Below are 20,431 nucleotides of genomic sequence, written 5' to 3'. Positions count from 1 at the left end.
TTACCACTCGTCTCGCAGAGTTCACTACACAATTTTATAATATGCTTACACTCTACAAACTCATCTACTGCGGACCCCTAATGGGTTCGTGAACCAACTTTGAGAAACCCTGAATTCGATGGAAAATAAATAAAAAAATGTTAAAATATACCCTTGATTTATTAGTACTACAGTATAGCCCTCCACTGTCGTCGTAGAGGCGGGTCTATGAACACCTCAGCGATGTGGTTGGTGTAACTGGACCGGCCCTCCTGGTAGCGGTCCTTCTTCAGCTCACTCCTCACCAGGAGGAGGAGGTATATCTGTAACACTGTGAAGGGATGCAGTATTAGAATAGTGTTGGTTGTTAGAAGTCTCTTAAAGCCGGTGGTTCATGTATTAAGTTCACCTTAAAAAGGAATAGATAAAGATGTTCAGACTCCTCATCAGTGTTCGGGATTTCTGAAACTTTTCTGCTCGTGCTTCTACCGGATTCTAATTTGGAATTTCTATTTAAGAATTGTGATATTGAAGGCTTTATTATTTATTTTAAATCGCTGATTAGCTTACTCCCTGCTGTTTGCGATATTTACCTGAAGATTACTCTTTTTTTTCTTTCTTAGTCATGTTGGTAACTCATTTAAAACTCTAAAAGTCTAAATTAACTTAAACTTCTTAAGCCGAAGTACTAATATGTGAATATATCTTTGTAGATAAAACTAGAACCTTTTATAAAACTCAGTGACATTACCAAAGCCAGTGAAAGCCAACGCGAACTCAGTGACAACGAAGTTCCACCGCGGGAATCTGTCGAGGTCTATGTACGTGATCACCACCACGATGAAGGTAGCCACCATCGTGGTCAGCTCGTAGTAGTAGTAAACTCGGAGGAGACGGCGCCGCTTCTGGAAATCGTAAGGAAAGGAATTATAGTTAAAAAGTATTATATTTAGGGGGTATATAGTAACTGTGTAGTTGCATGAGACCAAGGAAATAGAGAGCACCTCGAAAAATTAAATACTAGTGTACTATGATATTTCCCGCGAAGGTAACTGATATCCTTAGAAAGAATAGCCCCCGTAGCCGATAATCAGACTTAACGCCTTTAACATCATTATCACAACTTTTGGTTGTTCATATGAAGTCCCCTTTCCATGTCCTCTTGGGTCTACTCACATAACGATAATTGTAAGAGTATGGGTGAAGTTAAAATACACCACGACAGTGTAGCACGAATGCTTGGCTGTCTCGTTCCAGTAAACCAGTCGGTCCCAGTGATAATACATACGGACTTGGAAGACAGGAAAAACATGATACAGAGCAGATTTTGATACTAGAACAAAACAATTTCATTAATGAATAGTTTCAGAACAACTCACCAAATGAGCCCCAACAATAAGAATCACATGGAAGATGATATCCAAAGCGTACAGTATGAAGATGACACACAGCTGAGCTTCCATGATGACGCCACGGTACAACGCCGCGGTGGTGGAGAACGTGCTCTCGAAATCGCGGTAGAACAGCCATAGTACCAGTTGCAGGATCCCGAAGAGACAGGTCACTAGCTGGAAATGTAGGGAGATTGTTTTTAGTAATAGACTCACAGTGAGAACTACAAGGTTTGCTGTAAGACTACTTACTCTCCTCTATGGAAAGATTAGTTCATACACTTTCTATGCTGCATGTAAAAATATATGTACTTTAAATGAAACCACTCCGGTTAGAGTGGAAGCCGACTCCAACATAGTTGGGAAAAAGGCTCGGAGGATGATGATAAATGCAAACACTCTTTATTTCTAAAGATTTACCTTTGAAAGATTGTATTTAATCAGAATTGGTGCTAAAGTTTTACGATACCATCATGTACAAGTTCATTGATTAAATATGTTTAAAATTATTTTGGAAACAGCCCCTTTTTTATTTATTAGGTTGTGTTACATACCTAATCAATTTCTTACAAAAAGCAGTCAACTGTGACTGCAGACGGTCATTATCAATCAACTAAATATTTACATCTCATTAAGAAATAACTCATATTGTTTACATCTCACACAGCTAGCAATTACGTGGGAATTGAACAATATTCCGATAAGTTATCTCTTATTACTTCAAGGAAGCTTCAACTTATTAGTAAACAAACAGTAACAGTTATTGTAGGAAATGTTAATTATCAGTTCAAGCATGGAGCAAGTAATAACGATGATAGTTTTCAATCAAAACATGGGACATTCCAATTTATATTGGAGTTCTTGAATCGTTTGAAAAAACCCGTCTAATACCGGAATGTGACCGAAGTGAGATGTATAAAAAACAGGGGAATTCTCATTGACAGTTTACAAGCTTTGGCCTTTTAATAAGTGGCATTTTAAAAGATGGTCGGACTGATTGCAATAACAAAATTTTTACCCTCCGGTTGTCCTGTTGTTTTGGCCCGTTATATTGAAGAAAAATCTCCAAAAACATCAATTTGTTAGAGACTGTGAGTTGCACCATTTTCAGTTGTCAATCAAATCGGCGATGTGACGAAGGCGACTAGTATGCATGCGGCTGCCTATCGTTTTTGTTAAATGGTGCAAATGCAAACAAAACAGATTGATGATAGTAGATATTTTTCCAAAATAAGCAGTATTTATTGACTTCCGATGCATACAATGTAAAAACAGCTAGATCTATTTTTATCACAGATATCCAGGAAACCATAACTCATCTCGTAACGAGTTTTCAAGATAAGGAGCTCACAGATCAGACAGAAACAGATGGGATTACCGACGTAATTAGGTAAATAGCACGACAAGTTTAAGGTCATGTTGATGCTAATCTGTGAATATTAAGCGTGTAAGTGGCCTGTCGTGTCTGTATGCACTGGACAATCAGATGTTCTTCACTGGACATATAAGAAAATATACCAATGGGTAGCGAAAAAATATTCAGCACAAAAGATAAAATTTCATAAACTGTATGTTTGATGAAAATCAATTCACTTGCTTTTCTATAAACTCACGGATCTCTGACGATATAACAAATATATCTCTACTTATATTTTCGCATGTACCGTCGATAAAAAGCGTCCCAGTGGGATTCAACGCCTGTCCTTCCCAATCAAAAATGTAAATGAAACCAAGAAGTAACCGCTCAACTATATTGCATAAGCATCCTGCAACGATTCCAAATTCCCGCATGACATCTATACGTATAAATTGGTACGTACTCTCTGTCTGACCACGCAGAGTTTTATCTGTTGAATCAAGTGACTATTAATATGCATAATTTTGGGAATCTACTATAATTAGGCATTCGTGTTAAATAGTTAAAAAAATGCTGTGAAATATGAAAATGTAGGAATGGATGATTATCAAGTACATTAAAAAGTTAAAGATATAACACTAACCAAACTAAGATATCCAAACACTAGAATGCCACGTCTGAGCGGCAAGCAGAAGCAACATCTCCTGAGCTCCGGGATTTCTATCAACATAATTAATATTAATTATCACAGTTACAAACACTTGAACATGGTACACTACACTTGAACATTTAGTGTAACGATTGTACGAAATGCAACGTTAGGACTACACTGTGGGGAACGACGAATGATACGATAGGACTAGACATAGGGTTGGCAGTATCAGAGCAAAGGCATTCATAAATGGTTGCCATGGAGGGGCTTGTAAATAAAATCCCACTTATTTATTATAATGGACGTTTATGGAAATAGGGATTTTTGTTACGTATTGATAATAAAACGGCTAAATCAAATAAGCTTGGTTCGAACTTGGCATCGAGATAGTTGGTATTTCAGGAACAGAAAAAAGCTAACTACTCTTTATCATGTGCAGAAAGTCCCCCACGACAGAAGCGAGTAAAAATCATCCATACAATTCTATTTGATTTAATACCGATTATGATTAGCAAATTCGTTTCTACAAAGATTTGATTTTTCACCTGGACCAAACTAAATATTTGAATTCGCTTTCTTAAAAACTGCTTGCTTTATACAGGTTCTTTTAGGTGTCAGCCCTAGACTACGATTATCTTATTTACCAGCCGCGTTGGAGGACGCGAGTGACACGCTCCGGAGAACTTGATGATGTCTTCCTCCCAAAAATCTATGTCTTCTGCATGTCTTGTTTCATTGTTATCATCATCATCCTTCTTGACTGTTTGATAACAAGGACTAAATCGTCTTTAAAGTTTTTATAATTCCTGTGCCTCTCTAAACTTGTTTTAGTGAAGATTAGCCAATGACAAAAAGGCTGATGACATTCTAATCAGAGTTTTCTATTCATCAAAATGCTTTGCTTTTGTTACAAAATCATTCGCCTGGCGACTTCAAGATCCGAGGTTAAACATACTCTAATAGCTAGCCAACCTACAAAGGCTGCTAATAAAAACGTCAAGAACTATAGCGTATATTTCTTCATCATCATCAATGTATCAGCACACGTCGTCTGCTGGACAACGATGTTTTTTACAATCCTCAACACTTGGAAATCTATAAATAGAACACGCACGTTAGTTTGTTACCTTTTATGAAACTAGATGGCGCTAATTGTAGGTTCTTGTTTTTTATTGGGTGGTTAATTTCAGATAGATACGCAAGTTAAAAGGCAGTTACATTTTCAATTATTAAATAAATATTATGATAATTATTTATATAAAAAACAAACATACAATGATAGGCAGCCTACCTATGGGATATTAAAGTAAAATATAAAACACCCGAGTATTGCTACTATATTCAAAGTTAGATAAATAATATAAAATCTCAGTAAAAGACATCTATATTGTTTTACTAAACTGTAAAGAAGTCATGTAACCTTTTCATTACGCTGTAATGTGTCTGGCCTTAGCTATGCAACTTCTACAAAATAATGTTAAACCTAGGAATTCATTAAAGTCACGCTACAAAGTACAAACATAAACTGCAACAATCCCGACAAAATTGCTTCACACGACATCCATTGCACGATAAGTCAACCTTCAATGGAATGTGATCATACAAACCCAGCAATGGAAGCTAAATTGCGTGCCCAACAGATAAGAATGAATATATCCTTAAGTAGCGGAAGTATCTTATAAAAGACGGTCTAAGAGGATGCAATTTTGGATAAGAGCAGCCCAGATCCAGTCACTGATGAGATTTGATGTGAAATGTATGTAAAGTGAGAAAAACATGAAGAGTTTGTGTAAATTAAAGTGTCCTCCAATACCAGTAGTAAGAAAGTGCTGTTTTTGTATTCCTACATACGTTGGTATCACTGTTTTTGGATATGCTGATTTGGTGAGTTCAGAACTGACCTGCATTACTTTTGATGATGTCGCTGAATTTTTCAATGAAATCAACTGATTACTCAATAATTCTTTGTGTTTAGAATATATGTATTCTGGACAAAGCATGAAATGGTGAAGTGTTGATCATTGCCACAATAACAAATTAAAGTTATTTAGATTGTAAACCACACAATGACTATCTAATTTTTGATGACAAAGGCTGCGATGTGACCTTTCACCGTTCCGTGCAATCAAACCAATTCTAAATAATTATATCGTTCCAGTCATAGCTAAACTATTGTTTTCTTCTATAGTCAGAAAAACATAATTCAAATGAAATAAAATACAAACAGTAGCTACACACTTACTTATAAAATCTTACTTAAGCTTTCCTTCTAATCATCTCTGTACAACATTTCAATATAAAAATATATTTTTTTATTTGGCCTTGAGCTATGATCAAATAGATTCTAACCTGCTTTTTCATACTGTTTATAGATACTCGTTTCATCAATTGGTTTATAAGTAATATGATCGGATCAAACTTCTTCAGAAAATACTCCACTGTTTTTGTGTGTCGGTAAACATATAATTTGAGAAGTGCCTGTTTTTAGCAGTTCTAAGAGCTAAAGTTCACCTGTTTGTTTTTGTTTATCAAGTAGGTATTAGATTCCAAAGAATGTAAGCAAAACAAAAGCATATCAAGTGTAGTTGTTTATATTCCGAGGATTATTTTGTTTTGGTTGAATCAGGAATTGATAGAATAATGAAACTAATTATGGGTATATCATGCGTTTTGAATACAATAACTATTGTATCATAAATCAATTCAGACAATTTATATCAGAAACGAGTCACTAAACATATTTTAAACTAGCTTCCGCCAGCGGCTTCGCCCGCGTCGTGTGTTGATAAAAAGTAGCCTATGTGTTAATCCAGGGTATCACCTATCTACATACCAAATTTCAATCAAATTGGTCCAGCCGTTTTTGCGTGATTGAATAACAAACATACATCCATACATTCTCACAAACTTTCACATTTATAATATAAGTAGGATAATATCAAGAAACATTAAGAATCTGCACTACAAATCTATACTAATATTATAAAGAGGAAAACTTTGTTTGTTTGGTTGTAATGGATAAACTCAAAAACTACTGGACCGATTTTAAATATTCTTTCACCATTAGAAAGCTATATTATCTGCGAGTAACATAGGCTATATTTTATGCTGGCAGTAGCTCCCACGGAACGCGGGTGAAACCGCGGGAAAACGGCTAGTGTCATATAATTTATGAAGATATATTCCTAACATTTTAAATTCCAGACACTAGCCTTGGTAGCGTTCCCAATGCTGATGTACGAGATGGTAGATGAGCTGACGAGTGACAGGCCCCGAGGAGACATGCAGTACAGTAACCCTGCGGTACACCTTCCCGTGATAGTGGCAGCAGCACTGGCAGATATTGTGTTAACAGTCGTCTTACTCATCGGCGCTCACAGGGTGAGTGTGTCGAAGGCTTGTGATTAATCCTTAAGGTGAACCTTGTGGCATTCCAATCAAGGGCGGATCCAGCTTCGGCGCCAGGGGGGGGTCACACAGTCGTGATCAAGTCACAAAAAATATTAATTATTGATTTATAAATATTAATTATAGAGCTAAAGTTGACGACATTTGGTTTTATATAAATAATATTATATAATAGCGTATACTTGTTATAATAAAAAAGGAGACACAGTATAACAAATATAAAAAGCGCGAGCGCAGCGAGCGCGAAATTTTTACGAAAGTTACGAAAAGTGTCTTCATGTAGAAAATGGCCCGAGCAGAGTGAGCGCAATTTCTTGCATTAATACTAGACACATGTGACAAACAAAAAAGCACAAGCGAAGCGAGCGCGAAAATTTGTATCCAGGTCAAGGACTAAGGTAAAAAAATATTTTTATGTAGAAAATGGCCCGAGCTGAGCGAACGCGATTTTTGGGACATATTTACTGTTGCGAAATTCAAAAAAGCGCGAGCGAAGCGAGCGCGAAAATTTTTATTCAGTTCGAGGACTTAAAGTAGATGAAAGCACTTTCTTGTTATATAACAAGTAAACTTTTGAAAAGTATTGTGTACGTAGAAAAGGGCGCGTAATTTGTATTTTTTTATTGCGGCAACAGTAAAACATTTTCTGTGAAAATTTCTATTGTCTTACTAGAGGTAAGGGTTCATGAGAGTTCTACAGCATGTAGACAACCCGGACAGCGGATTCTTTATAACATGGTCCTGTTTCCTCCTTTTGGGTACGGATAAAGAGTAAATAAAGAATAGTGAGCGAGCGCTGCGAGCACGAATTTTTCAGCAAAACTACTCTACCTCTATCTATCTATCTATCTATCTATCTATCTATCTACCTAGGTATTATCTCGGAATAAAACCTAGGTCCTGGACCTGGCCCAGGGGGGGGTCATGACCTTGTGACCTACCCCCTGGATCCGCCCTTGATTCCAATTTTTGACGTAGCAATTTTGCTATGTATTAATATTATAAAAAGTAAACAAGGTATATTTTTTCTTGAGCGTCTGTCAACTTTAAAACTTGGTCGTTTGAAGTTAAATGGTCTAGTTTGTAATTGACTATATCTGAGGCTGGTGCCTAGGCTTTGATATCTATCAGTAATTCAAGAAAAATAATGTAATTTTATATCAATGAATGATGAACTGACCTATTCTGACCCACCAGTGCCTGACGCAAATGTTATAGCAATTGTCGCATGATTACGTGACTAGATATCCAAGCCATCCGTTCATATTTTATGTCTCAATGGGATAAGGCTAATCTTTAAAATAACTGAGGATAAAGGTTTTTAAACTTTCGCTATTGGCACACATATTTATTAATAATCTGGACTTAAACGGACTGTACATAAAGATACCTTTTTATATTCCCGACCATCAATCCATCCATGGCCACGGTCGGTGCAATTCGGCCAAAACGTCGAGAAAATAAAAAAGGTATCATACCTTTATATTATAGTATTGGGTTATAGTCCAGATTATTTAAAAATAACCTGGATTACCTATTTTTAATGCACTGAATAAAAACACATTTAGAATTTTTATTTTCCCTTATTTCAGAAGAACAAACTGATGCTGAAGATATACTTCTACTTCGCGACGGTGTCACAGCTCATCACGTTGTTGGCTGATCTGCCCTTCTTCGATTACACGGAATACAAGAAGAATATCATTTATATCTTCTTTGTTGGTAGGTTCTTTGTTTTAGTACCTACTTTGTTTACACACGACATAAGTGGATGAAGTATAGATACGAATGGAGAGTAAGAGGAAGATCAAAAACTGAATAAAAGATGGATGGATGGTTTGAGAGATGACATGAATAAGAAGTGAGTAATAGCGTAGAAGTGATTTGTGAAAGGAATGAAGGCGGAAAACATTTTGCACTGACTCCAAATAAAATGTATTACTTACCACACACGCTCTAATGACTGTGTAACTATGTATATTTACTCATCAAGTTAAAAATACATGGTCTGATCAATGAATTAGTTTGATGCATGTTTATCTCATAATTTATAGATTATAACATAATCCAGACATAACATTATTATAGAATGATATCAAAGAAACCAAACAAATGAGCATCCTACAATGAAGGGTCATGTAACAACTATTAATTATAAATATACATTGTAATTCAACATCAAGATAGTATTAAAGGTCGCAGGGACGATAACACTTTCCGTAGTTATAACACTTTTGTGCAACAACCACGTTGTTTGAGTTGCATCAGACGAGGTTGCATTTTCACGGACACGTTTCAACACATCGACAGCATACACTACAAGTATTTGTATTTCAAAACATAATCCGATATCAGTGTAACGTAAAATTGATATTCAATTTACTTTCGCGGTTCTATTTGAACATATATTATTTTTTAAACAATAACGTTTTATACGAATAATCTAGACTGGTAGACAATGGTTTTGCATTCTCAGATTTGTCATTATCATGATTCAGTAATGTGTCATATGACCGCTATTTTGATTGTAACGGGAAGCATAGGTACATTGATTCCCTGAAGCTCATAACTACAACCACTATGACATCTGGTACTTTCTTTAAACATAATAATATATGCTCTCGCACTTTCCTGTAGATGCCTAATGTATTCCATTACCGTCAATATTCAGGGGCTCGATTCTCCTAAGTTAATAATGTCAAAATCGAATAGAAATCGGATCGCAAAATGATCGCAATAGCAGTTTTAACCATATCGGGCATTCTGCTACTAATAAAAGACCAATCGTATTCGATTGACATTTGATTAGTGTGCGATTGGTCTGCTATTTTGGTGATTTTGGTCCATACGGTAGTTTGCTGTACAATCATTTTGCAATCGTAAATCATTTGCAGCCAAATGATTCATTATTGAATGACAGAAAAGGATAAAAACGTTTATTTCAAAGAAAAAATAGCGGAATGCCGTCAATCAATCGTAATCGAGTCGGGATTGGATCTCAGTCGAATCGAGTCCAACGTGAATCGTATGTTGCTTAAGTAAAATTAGGAGAATCGGGCCCCTGGTCTCTTCAGTCGGAAATTCAGATAGAAGAACATAAGCCCTATTATCTTAGCCTCACTGGTTAGTTTTTAAAGATCATGTCTGGAAAAATAAAAACGGAAAATATAGCAATTTTTGTCTACCTACTCTCGAAGCTGGTGAATATAGAAGATAAAAACTCATAAACTATTTTTCTCATTCACAGCTCTGAACATCTACCTGCTATTCCTGGTACACAATGTGGTGTACGTGAGAGAGGACAGCCGAGAGATCCAGTACACTGCCTACCAGCAACATCGGGTCAGCGCGTAATTTTGGACCCAACACTTAAAACATTAAGACGGGAGCATTGTAAATAGAATAACAGTTTATAATAAAATGTTAAGTTATTGGTACTTTTTTTAGATTTCGTTTTTCATGACTACAAGTGACGTGTTAGTAATTTTTATGAGTGGAAAGTCCCAAAAGAAAGGTTGACATACTTTTTTAAATGCTCATTTATGAATTCTCCGGCATTGATCCAACTGTCTGGTGATGAATGCAATCTGAATCATCTCTTACGGCCTTAAGAGAACTTCACTTTATTCGTTGGACAAGAATGGGTTTCAAAACCCACTAAATAAAATGATATTTAAGTATTTTGTAATAAAGAAAAGATTACCATTAACAAAGACAAATCGAATATATTAGACACAACAATAAAACAGAATAAAAAATAGTCTTGATACAAACACGGAATCAAATAGTTCTAAGAAATTATACGCCAGATAAAATGTTAGTACAGCTAGGTCTAGTTTCATTTAAGAATTGTAAACACAATCTAGTAGCTATGCAGTATTTACTGGAAGTGCACTATACTGCACTGATTAAGGCGCATGACGTTATACACAATGTAGTTTGTAATGAAACGCATGTACCAATGCTGATTACACGTGAATTCTACAACTCTGGTCAACCGCCACAATCTTTGGGTGTTGGAGACACTGAGTCTTGAGATGATTTTGAAAGTAAAAGATTTTATTTTAAAGTCAATCTTAAAAAATCTGGCAAATGTTATAAACACGAATGGGTTTAGTCCTTTGCAGTAGGTCTTTGGATGGGTGAGCATCTTACCATAACGAGTTCTTGCATGAATCGGAAGGCCCGATAAACTGGTGGGTCCTGGCTGTCACTAAAACATCTTTGGCAGACGTTGCAGGTAGTCCAGAGGTAGAAACCAGAAAGTCTGATAACTAGTCTTTACAAGGAGTATCAGGTTGCCCATGGTTACTCAGTTGAGGACGTCAGATGTTCATTCCATGTAAAACATTGATACTCAGCTGCATCCGTTAAGACTGAAAGCCGACCCCGACATAGTTTGGAAAAGGATAGGCAGATAGATTAGTTCGGTTCTTTATGAAAGTGTCAAATGGATGAATATATTCTTCATTTAATTTGGATGGGATGAGAGATGATGGGATGAGGGATGAGAGATGATTGGATGAGAGTATCTCTTGCGAAACTAAACAAATAAGAAACTAAGATATAAAAAAAATAGTTTCCTGTCTATTGTCACTTGTCATCAATCAGTGCTTTGCTTTTTTGTAAGAAAATTTCAAATTAGTATCTATGTAAAAATCTCGTCGAATTTTTCCGGTTGAAAATCATACCAGGATACCATCTCTAGTAATGGTAGAAGTCAGTGTAATAATAATGTGTTCTAATTAAGTAAATAAATAAATATGTTGCCGAGGAGTTGGTTGCACCATTTATTCCCAGCAAAGACACGTAGGAAGTGGTAAAGGGTGGGCACGGGCAATATGAGAACATTCTTTTGTTTTGTCATTCCAAAAGTGCTAATTTGAAGTTCTTACACACGCTACGGCACCAAGTGCCATATGCCACCGAAAACCGTTGACGCGTCAACGAATGCCGCCGCCGTTGCGTCTGCGGTTTTTAATGTTATTGTACAATCATGTTGATTTTAATAAATAATGTCATGAGCTTTTCTTCATTATACATTTTCTGCTGAAAAGTGGCAAGCAAAAAATGCATAATGACGTACTTATCAAATATCTGAAAAGTTATTTCTGTATCCATCATTCTAAATCCAAATACAAGTAAAACGCTGTGGGCAGTTTGTTGACAAATTAATCACTTTCTCTTCACGACGAAAATGTGGCTTCTTTGTTAACGTTGTCATGTTACCAAACACCGAAAATTCGATGCCTACAATTGAAGACACCTACATCTTAGTATAACCTAACACTTCTAAAACACTAAGAAAATTGAACCATAATATTTATGATCGCAGAAAAGCCAGTGAGGAGTAAAACAAGATAAATGTGGAAACAATCGAAGAATAACACATAACAGTGTGATCTTCCCACGATGGGCGCAGCCTTTAGCCTCGCTCACCTCACTTAGTATATGGAGCTGTATGTTTTAGTGTGACAGGTAATGTTTTGGTGTGACAATTATTTTACTATACCTGCGTAACTTTTATAATTGTGTAGCTCGTAATTACAAATAATTGTTTATGTAAATATTGTATTTGAGTGTGTTATATTTTCGTCTGTCCTTATCTCAAATAGTAGAACGTGAAGTTCTAAGAAACATGACAAAAGCAGGATTTTTCCGTCATTTTTAAACATTTTGTAGAAACCAGAAAAAGTGACGCTTTATTAATTATAAGCTGGGTGTTATCGCTCCGTAAAGTTCTGCCCGTGCCATCGTCTGCGCGTCTCAACTCTTGCGCAGCCAGTGTGAAACCAACTGCTAAACGCTGCGCACGCGTCGGTCGCGTCATGTCTACTTCTATCGAAACTAGTTTAAAGTAAGTGTTGTGAGCGAAAGTTCTTAACCCGTGTGTGTTTTGGTGACATCATATTTTTTTTATTTTTACTTTGTTACAAATTCTCAGTCATTCGGAAACCGTAAAGACGTTTTGCGAGTTCACGTTTTTTTTTTCGCCGGAAATGTTTAGAAATTTATTCCAGTTTCTTGCTATTTTGCACGTTTAGAAATTGCATCTTACTTACTCAAATGGATCGTGTGTTGGTATTTTTAATTGACGGCGTACGTAAGTATTTAGTAACGTTTACAAAAGGTACAACAGCGATGTTTTCTGATACCAAGCATAAGAATTGTAAGTAATTAAAATTAGAATCGATGAACACGAAGTTTTCAAGAATTTACATGTTATAATTTTCTTTGATAAGATTGTACCGTTGTGTTTCGCCTTTATCGATGTTTAGCAACATTTTGCTTGCGAAATGAAAAAGATCTTTTTTCATATTGTTGGGATAGGCTTTAAGATGTCTATTACATGAAGATGGGTCACGATTGTCTATGCATTTACTGTTTTTGTTTACAACTTCCCATATTTGTATCATTAATCTTAAACGTGGTGGTAGGTGTTTATTCCGCTATAGGACTCAATTAAGTTGTATCTAATGTCGTTATATCGTATTTAAGAATAGATTTTTCAATACGAAACAATATTTTTATCTTTCAAACAATTTGAGTCAATTTTGGCTTGTGAACCCATACCTTACCATACAATCAGGACTGACTTGCCTTAAAGGACTTAAGGTCTTAAAAAAACTCAAAACAAGTTTTAGAACTGTCGAACATTCCGGTTTTTAAGAACCTAAGAGTAAAGGTTTCGCTTGCTCATTCAATGCAAATTATACAATATGCAAACGTTAATTTGAATCCCCTAAAAGTTTCATTTTGAATGTCTTGAAGATGCCTATAAAGTTATTAAATTAACGAACCTTTTCTGAAATCATCATCTGCCTAAACTTTTCCCAACATGTTGGGGTCGTCTTCCAGTCTAACCGGGTGCAGCTGAAACAAGGAGCGTCAGCCTATCTGACCTCTTCAACCCAGTTACCCGGGCAACCCAATCAATATCTTAGTAAGACTGTATTGACCCAAGTAATATGACATAGTACGTCAATTTTAATGGTTTTGCGATATCAAAGATCCATTTACTTTCAGCTATATAATTTTGACGAAGTGGGTATAGTTTAAAGTACAGTCAGCACCAAAAGTCGATGAACAGAATCAACATGACAAAACACCTGTTCACAATAAAATGCCATAAGTTATAGTCGCAACTAGGAAACAAAATAGACTGTACACCAGAAACTTACAAAAGTCGTTAAACACGAGTATTTCAAAAGTATCTGTGCACTAGTATTCCTAAAGTCGCTGTACACCATCAATCCAAATGTCGCTGAACATCATTGTATCAAAAGTCACTAAACAGCAGTAAATACAAAATTAGGTTAACAAAGTATATTTTTAATGTTGCCGTGTGTTAATGTACTTTTGACTCTTATGTTGTTCAGCTACTTTTGGGACAGTACTTGCTTGACCTTAATAATGTATGTTAACACGTTTGTATCTATTTCAATAATTATTTTGGAAATACACTCTTTTGCAAAAAAAGCGGGCACCTATGCGAAATCTTAGTTTTAAGGACTTTACGTGTATTTCAAAGGGTTTTAATGATTGTAGTGTTTCTAGCATCAAAAGGGTTAGCCAAGCATGCATGAGAGTGTATTCTAAATTTGAATTTTGTACAATTGCTAAGAAATTGGTTAAACCTTGTTTTGGACTAACTGCTGGCAGAAAGTTCGTCGGTGTTTTGAAAAGTTTTTGAAGTGATTTTCAGAAAACTGATAATGCAGTCTTAATTAATGTACCTTTTTGTTAGATCAAAACATTTTTGAAAAACTATGCGTATTTGATAAAATTTTCACCTGCTCTAAATGGGCTATACTGATGATTGATGGCAATCTTAAGAGTTTCGGTATTTTAGTGTAAAGCGTTCTTCTGTTTAGATATTATACCCACGTGTTTTAAAATATCGCTTTTTCATAATTAAACACTATTTAGAGGAGTATCAGTACATTGGGCTGCGACAAAACCAATTTAAAGTGATGATGATGATGATGATGTCCTCCTAGCCGATTATCGGCTACGGCGGCTGTTCTCATGTAAGGAGATTAGCCAACTGCGCAGGACATATTATAGTGCACAAGCATTTGCGCAGACACAGGTGCACTCCCTATTCCTTCACTCTCATAGCCCGATGGGACGGCAATCCGACACGACCGGAAAGAGATCAGGCGCAGTACCGACATTTACGTGCTCTCCGATGCACGGGTGAATCAATCACCAACTTCCAGGCTTCGGGCTGCTTTGTGAAAGTCTTCTAAAACCCACAAAGCGATTTCGGCCCGACTCGGGAATCGAACCCGAGACCTCGTGCTCAGCAGCCACACTTGCGACAACTAGACCAACGAGGCAGTTAAGTAAGCAGTAAGCAGTGCCGATCACAACTCGTCTCCTTTCGGACTTTAACATTTTTAAAAATCTTGAAATTCTACAAAATACAGAAAATACCGCATAGACTGAGCACGAGGTCTTAAGGTCTCGTAATCACTGATTTTCAAACAACCTCGTGTCTTGGGAAACTCCGTAGACCTCCGAAGATCTATGAGTCTGAGCGTTCAAATAGCGTGTTTTCATCCCACGGACATTTTATGAAATAAACTTGCCTGAACCGAGATTTCCTAGCATCTACAGCACTTTCCTGCTTAAATCATAACAATAATTGGCTATCTGCTCATTTCTTAAGAAACATACGTTTGGTCAATACCTTTGACTTCTTGACTCCCTTTCAGCGAAATCATCGTTTAGTAACCCGATACCTATGGAGTTATAGAGAGCTTCAACGCGGCAATAATTAGACTTTTTAGATAGCTTAAACCCTCCTCATCATTTTACATGTGGTTAATTTTAACATTTATCACAAAATTTGGTATTTCTTAATGTCAAAGTACGATAGGAGACGAGTTGCGATCGGCACTGCTTACTTTAAATTGGTTTTGTCGCAGCCCAATGTACTGATACTCCTCTAAATAGTTTTTAATTATGAAAAAGCGATATTTTAAAACGCCTGGGTATAATATCTAAACAGAAGAACGCTTTACACTAAATACCGAAACTCTTAACATTGCCATCAATCATCAGTATAGCCCATTTAGAGCAGGTGAAAATTTTATCAAATACGCATAGTTTTTCAAAAATGTTTTGATCTAACAAAAAGGTACATTAATTAAGACTGCATTATCAGTTTTCTGAAAATCACTTCAAAAACTTTTCAAAACACCGACGAACTTTCTGCCAGCAATTAGTCCAAAACAAGGTTTAACCAATTTCTTAGCAATTGTACAAAATTCAAATTTAGAATACACTCTCACGCATGCTTGGCTAACCCTTTTGATGCTAGAAACATGCTACAATCATTAAAACCCTTTGAAATACACGTAAAGTCCTTAAAACTAAGATTTCGCATAGGTGCCCGCTTTTTTTGCAAAAGAGTGTAATTCCAAAATAATTATTGAAATAGATACAAACGTGTTAACATACATTATTAAGGTCAAGCAAGTACTGTCCCAAAAGTAGCTGAACAACATAAGAGTCAAAAGTACATTAACACACGGCAACATTAAAAATATACTTTGTTAACCTAATTTTGTATTTACTGCTGTTTAGTGACTTTTGATACAATGATGTTCAGCGACATTTGGATTGATGGTGTACAGCGACTTTAGGAATACTAGTGCACAGATACTTTTGAAATACTCGTGTTTAACGACTTTTGTAAGTTTCTGGTGTACAGTCTATTTTGTTTCCTAGTTGCGACTATAACTTATGGCATTTTATTGTGAACAGGTGTTTTGTCATGTTGATTCTGTTCATCGACTTTTGGTGCTGACTGTACATAATTTACTTGGTCTTCTCTTATAAGTTTTGGAGAAGGCAAGCGTATTAAACTAAGATGCTTCAAATGTCATTTTTATTCTACGTTTTTTTATCTTTTTTGTCTTAAACATAGTGTTTACGCAATCTCCATTAATATCTGTAGGATGTATCAACATCATTACTATAAGGTGCGATTGTCACGCTCGTTACCGACAAGCGTAATCATCAAGTCTTTAGATGATTCCTTAGACGGTTCCAAGTAATTAGGTTTTAATATAAGAAAAAATATAGGTTTACTTGGAAATGTAGTGGGAGTTCATAAATAATGGAGTTTCTGTTATTGTTCTTTTGCATGAACAATTGTCAGGATAGTACCTCCTTATTAACTGCCCTCGCTGGTATAGTGGTTCCAACCGTGACTATTGTACTAGCCCTGCATTGTGTATCATTGATAGACCAGTGTATCGGAGAGCACGTAAATGTCGATCCTGCCGTCCTGCCTGGTATCGGATTGCCGCTCGTTCCATCGGATTGTGAGAATGAGCTTATAGAAAGCGCACCTTGTGCACTATACGTCTGATCTCCTTGAATTGAATCAGTCTGTCGACTACTGGACATTGCCACCATGCTTGAGTGTGAATCATGTAATGTAAACTTGACAATAAAATAGAAACATTGCCTGCTCGAATCCTCACTTGACTTGAATACGTGTGGTGTTCAATGCTGATTAAAAGTGCCCGCAAACATTGCAAACTTTTAGTAGGCCGATAGTTTGTTTGGGGTCATAAATCAGTATGAAGATCAGTATCAGTATGATTTGGTAGGAATCAAGATTCTGCACAAAATATATTTTTTCTAACCGTTCGACCGAATGTTTAGTCTTCAGTCAGCCAGTTCTCTTAAGATCTGAGACTGTAGACAGAACTTAGATTAAAAACAATTGGTAACTACCCACTGCGAGTCATTCTATCTATAAGTAAATCAGTAATCTTCTCGGAATTTCCTCCGACTTAGTAAACAAGTCGTTTGAGAAGGTAATGAGTTCGGAATCTTTATTTTTTTTACCTACCTACTTCTTTTTCGGTGTTAATATCAACCGGTCTTAACTAGTATTGGTAATTTTATATACAAAACAATAACAGACCTTGAACCAATGTAGCGAAATGATGAAACGTCACCATGAAAATAATAAACGTTTTTCACTTCACTTCGAGTGTGGGAAGAAGTCCTTCTTGTCGCGGGTGACACCGAGGGCGGATGCCAGTTTTAAATAAGGTATTAAGCATATTCTTTGGCACAATTCAATTGTACAGTCTGCGAATGAATTCAGAACACTAACTTCATTACTGCATCGGGAATTTTGCAGTTAACATATTTTAGATGAAGAGATTTGAAATTAGTTTTATATGTGTTGCCATTTCATAAAGTCTATTCTGCAATATAATGTATGTCCGTAGTTTGTAATGTATTTGTACTTAAATTAAATGTGAGGAGAGCCGGTTTTCAATCTAACTATTGCGTTCCTCTCCAACGCGGTGACCTGGGGGTCGCCCATTCGATGCTCGGGTTGGGCAAATCTGGCATTTTGCTTGTTTATCGCGCAACAGTGAAAGTCCCTTAGTATTAGGTACAGGTACCCTTTTGCTCAATATGAGTACCTACATTAATTTATGTTGCCAGTCTGCTATGTTGCATATCTCCCTACCCTTTTTACGTTTTTGTGAAAATAAATAGTTTTTCTTTCTTTCTTTATTTTACCCGACTTCCCAAAAAGGAAAAGGTTTTCAATTGGGCCGTGTATATTTTTAATCAGTGCCTATTTTGAAACCTGCTTATGCCCATTTTCACTGACAACATTTACAAACGTTTCTTGTGATTAAAAAAAACAGACGTTTAAATTGTCAGTGAAAATGAATCTTGGAATAATAAATGGGAAAGTTATTCTCTACCTCTTCTTAACAACCTACCTACTAAAACCTACTCAGTCTTTTCTCTTCTTATCATACAATTTACATTCTGAGGGAAATCACCGCATGATCTTATCTCAAATCATAAACATTTACATACACCGTAGATAAGGCGCGAAAAACAGTTTTAAGAAAAATCTCGGCACGACCATAAATTCTTGAGCTTCAGAAAGTAGTAAAAGTGCATAAAATCTCCAGTAATTATAATTAATTACTAATTAACCACTTCGGCCGTATCATAACCATACATTTCTGTTTTTATGGGATTTTTTTACGTGCGTATTAAAACATTCAGGGACATTGTTATGCAGCTAAGTAGGTATACTTTCGATATCAAACAATGTAAAACTAGTTTTTGTGACAGCTAAAAAGGTATAAGATATTGCCTTTCTTTTCTGGAAAAATCTTATTGAAAGCAATTTATAGTAAAACCATTTTACTTGAATGTTACCTAATTTGCAGGATATTCTAAGATTTATGATTTTTTTTTCAATTAACTGCCCCCTTTAAGAGCTTAATCACATGTAAGTACACACTGACGAAATGAACCCAACCATAATCTGGAAAACATCCTACCTTTTTTGAGGCTGAAAATCATCAGATCCGCTTCAGATTCAGCAGGATGCTAGGGGTCAGAATGATTCCTATTTAATACATACTTGTATATATAAAAAAAATACTAGGAGGTCAGAGGGTTAGGTTAGTTCCTATTTCAAAACATATTTTACGTTCATCAGTATTTGAATAACCTTTGCTATCAAACTGAGAGTTCGAAACCAACACAGACCACAGCTACACACATATAACACTACCTATTCCTAGGTACACTCCAATGTAAACATCACAGTCGTTGCACAGTGACAAACATCGGTTACTGGGTTGAAAACCTCGTTAGATGACGCCATACAATACGTAATCATAAGCTGTGTATCTAATACAAATAATTTGTTACATAGTTGAGAACATCTTGACATCAACACTATATATTAAGATGCCTCGAGTCTAAAATTGGAGTGTTTTCATTGTGTTTTGATCCAGTTTCTAATGATTCAGTGTGTTAAATGTTGTATTTTTTTTTATGCAACGTTGCAATAAAATGTAAAAACTGCATGAATAATAAATCTGCTAACTCTGTATTTTCCTTCTCTTTTATAAGTTAACTTGAAATAATAAGACTTCAACTCAACATCAGAAAAAAGTGTAAATTATTTTTTTGTCATCAAAAAATTTAATACACTGGCGGCCACAAAAAATTAGGGGAACAAATATAATGACCACCATAAAATGCTTTGATACCCTTAGTTTTGCAACCAGAAAAATCTACTGAACACCAGAAAAATAAAGTCTAAAAATGTAATAGTACCAGCTATTTTAGTCACGACTTCACTTTAAATTGTATTCGACCACCAAATTTAGTAAATGATCACCAACTCTTGACGACCAAATTAATGTATTATTTTTGCCTAAATAAGTCACTGTGATTGCCATAAAATGTAGGCTTATTATCAAATAAAGTATTATGATGCCATATTAAGTTATGTGTCCGGCTTGCAATGCATGCGTGAGTGTCAGTATGACGAGTGACAGGGGAAAATGGAAGAAAATGACATATTGCGCCGACCCCAAGTAAAATTGGGAACAGGGCAGGAGAAAGAAGAAGAAGAATGTGTTTCTCAATACACTCCCTCGAAAACACACTCTTATCGCACTGTTTAGAGGCATGCAATAGACAATTTTCCACCCTAGTGCAGGAAAAGGGTCCCCATAATGTAATTACATTTATTGTATCAGGCCGAACTTATTTTTTTGGAGTCAGTTTACTTAAACAGGATAGCAAGATGTAAAAACTTTGATTATCATTTTATATTAAAAC

General features: G+C 35.9%; 3 protein-coding genes across 3 annotated transcripts in view; 2 read left to right on the top strand and 1 right to left on the bottom strand.

Annotated features, from left to right (window-relative positions):
• Positions 1-140: 140 nt before the first annotated feature.
• LOC124636516 lies at positions 141-4,619 on the bottom strand. The gene is made up of 4 exons (XM_047172633.1): positions 3,371-4,619; positions 1,359-1,547; positions 731-884; positions 141-310 (listed from the first exon to the last, which is right to left on the bottom strand). Exons 1-4 carry the CDS (start codon positions 3,455-3,457, stop codon positions 168-170), a joined length of 573 nt encoding a protein of 190 aa, XP_047028589.1. The 5' UTR covers positions 3,458-4,619; the 3' UTR covers positions 141-167.
• A 408-nt stretch (positions 4,620-5,027) lies between these two features.
• Positions 5,028-10,224, top strand: LOC124636517. Its single transcript, XM_047172634.1, has 4 exons — positions 5,028-5,263; positions 6,584-6,760; positions 8,380-8,509; positions 10,035-10,224. The coding sequence occupies exons 1-4, from the start codon at positions 5,156-5,158 to the stop codon at positions 10,139-10,141; spliced, it is 522 nt and encodes a 173-aa protein (XP_047028590.1). The 5' UTR covers positions 5,028-5,155; the 3' UTR covers positions 10,142-10,224.
• A 2,312-nt stretch (positions 10,225-12,536) lies between these two features.
• Positions 12,537-20,431, top strand: part of LOC124636343 — a 27,911-nt gene continuing 20,016 nt past the window's right edge. Inside the window, exon 1 of the mRNA XM_047172410.1 lies at positions 12,537-12,644. Coding sequence (XP_047028366.1) covers positions 12,616-12,644 — 29 coding nt within the window. The 5' untranslated portion in view covers positions 12,537-12,615. The remainder of the gene's footprint in view (positions 12,645-20,431) is intronic.

The sequence above is a fragment of the Helicoverpa zea genome, chromosome 14 (genome assembly GCF_022581195.2).
Source record: "Helicoverpa zea isolate HzStark_Cry1AcR chromosome 14, ilHelZeax1.1, whole genome shotgun sequence".
NCBI lineage: Eukaryota > Metazoa > Arthropoda > Insecta > Lepidoptera > Noctuidae > Helicoverpa > Helicoverpa zea.
The sequence above is the reverse complement of the archived record's forward strand: the minus strand, read 5'-3'. Positions and strand labels throughout refer to the sequence as shown.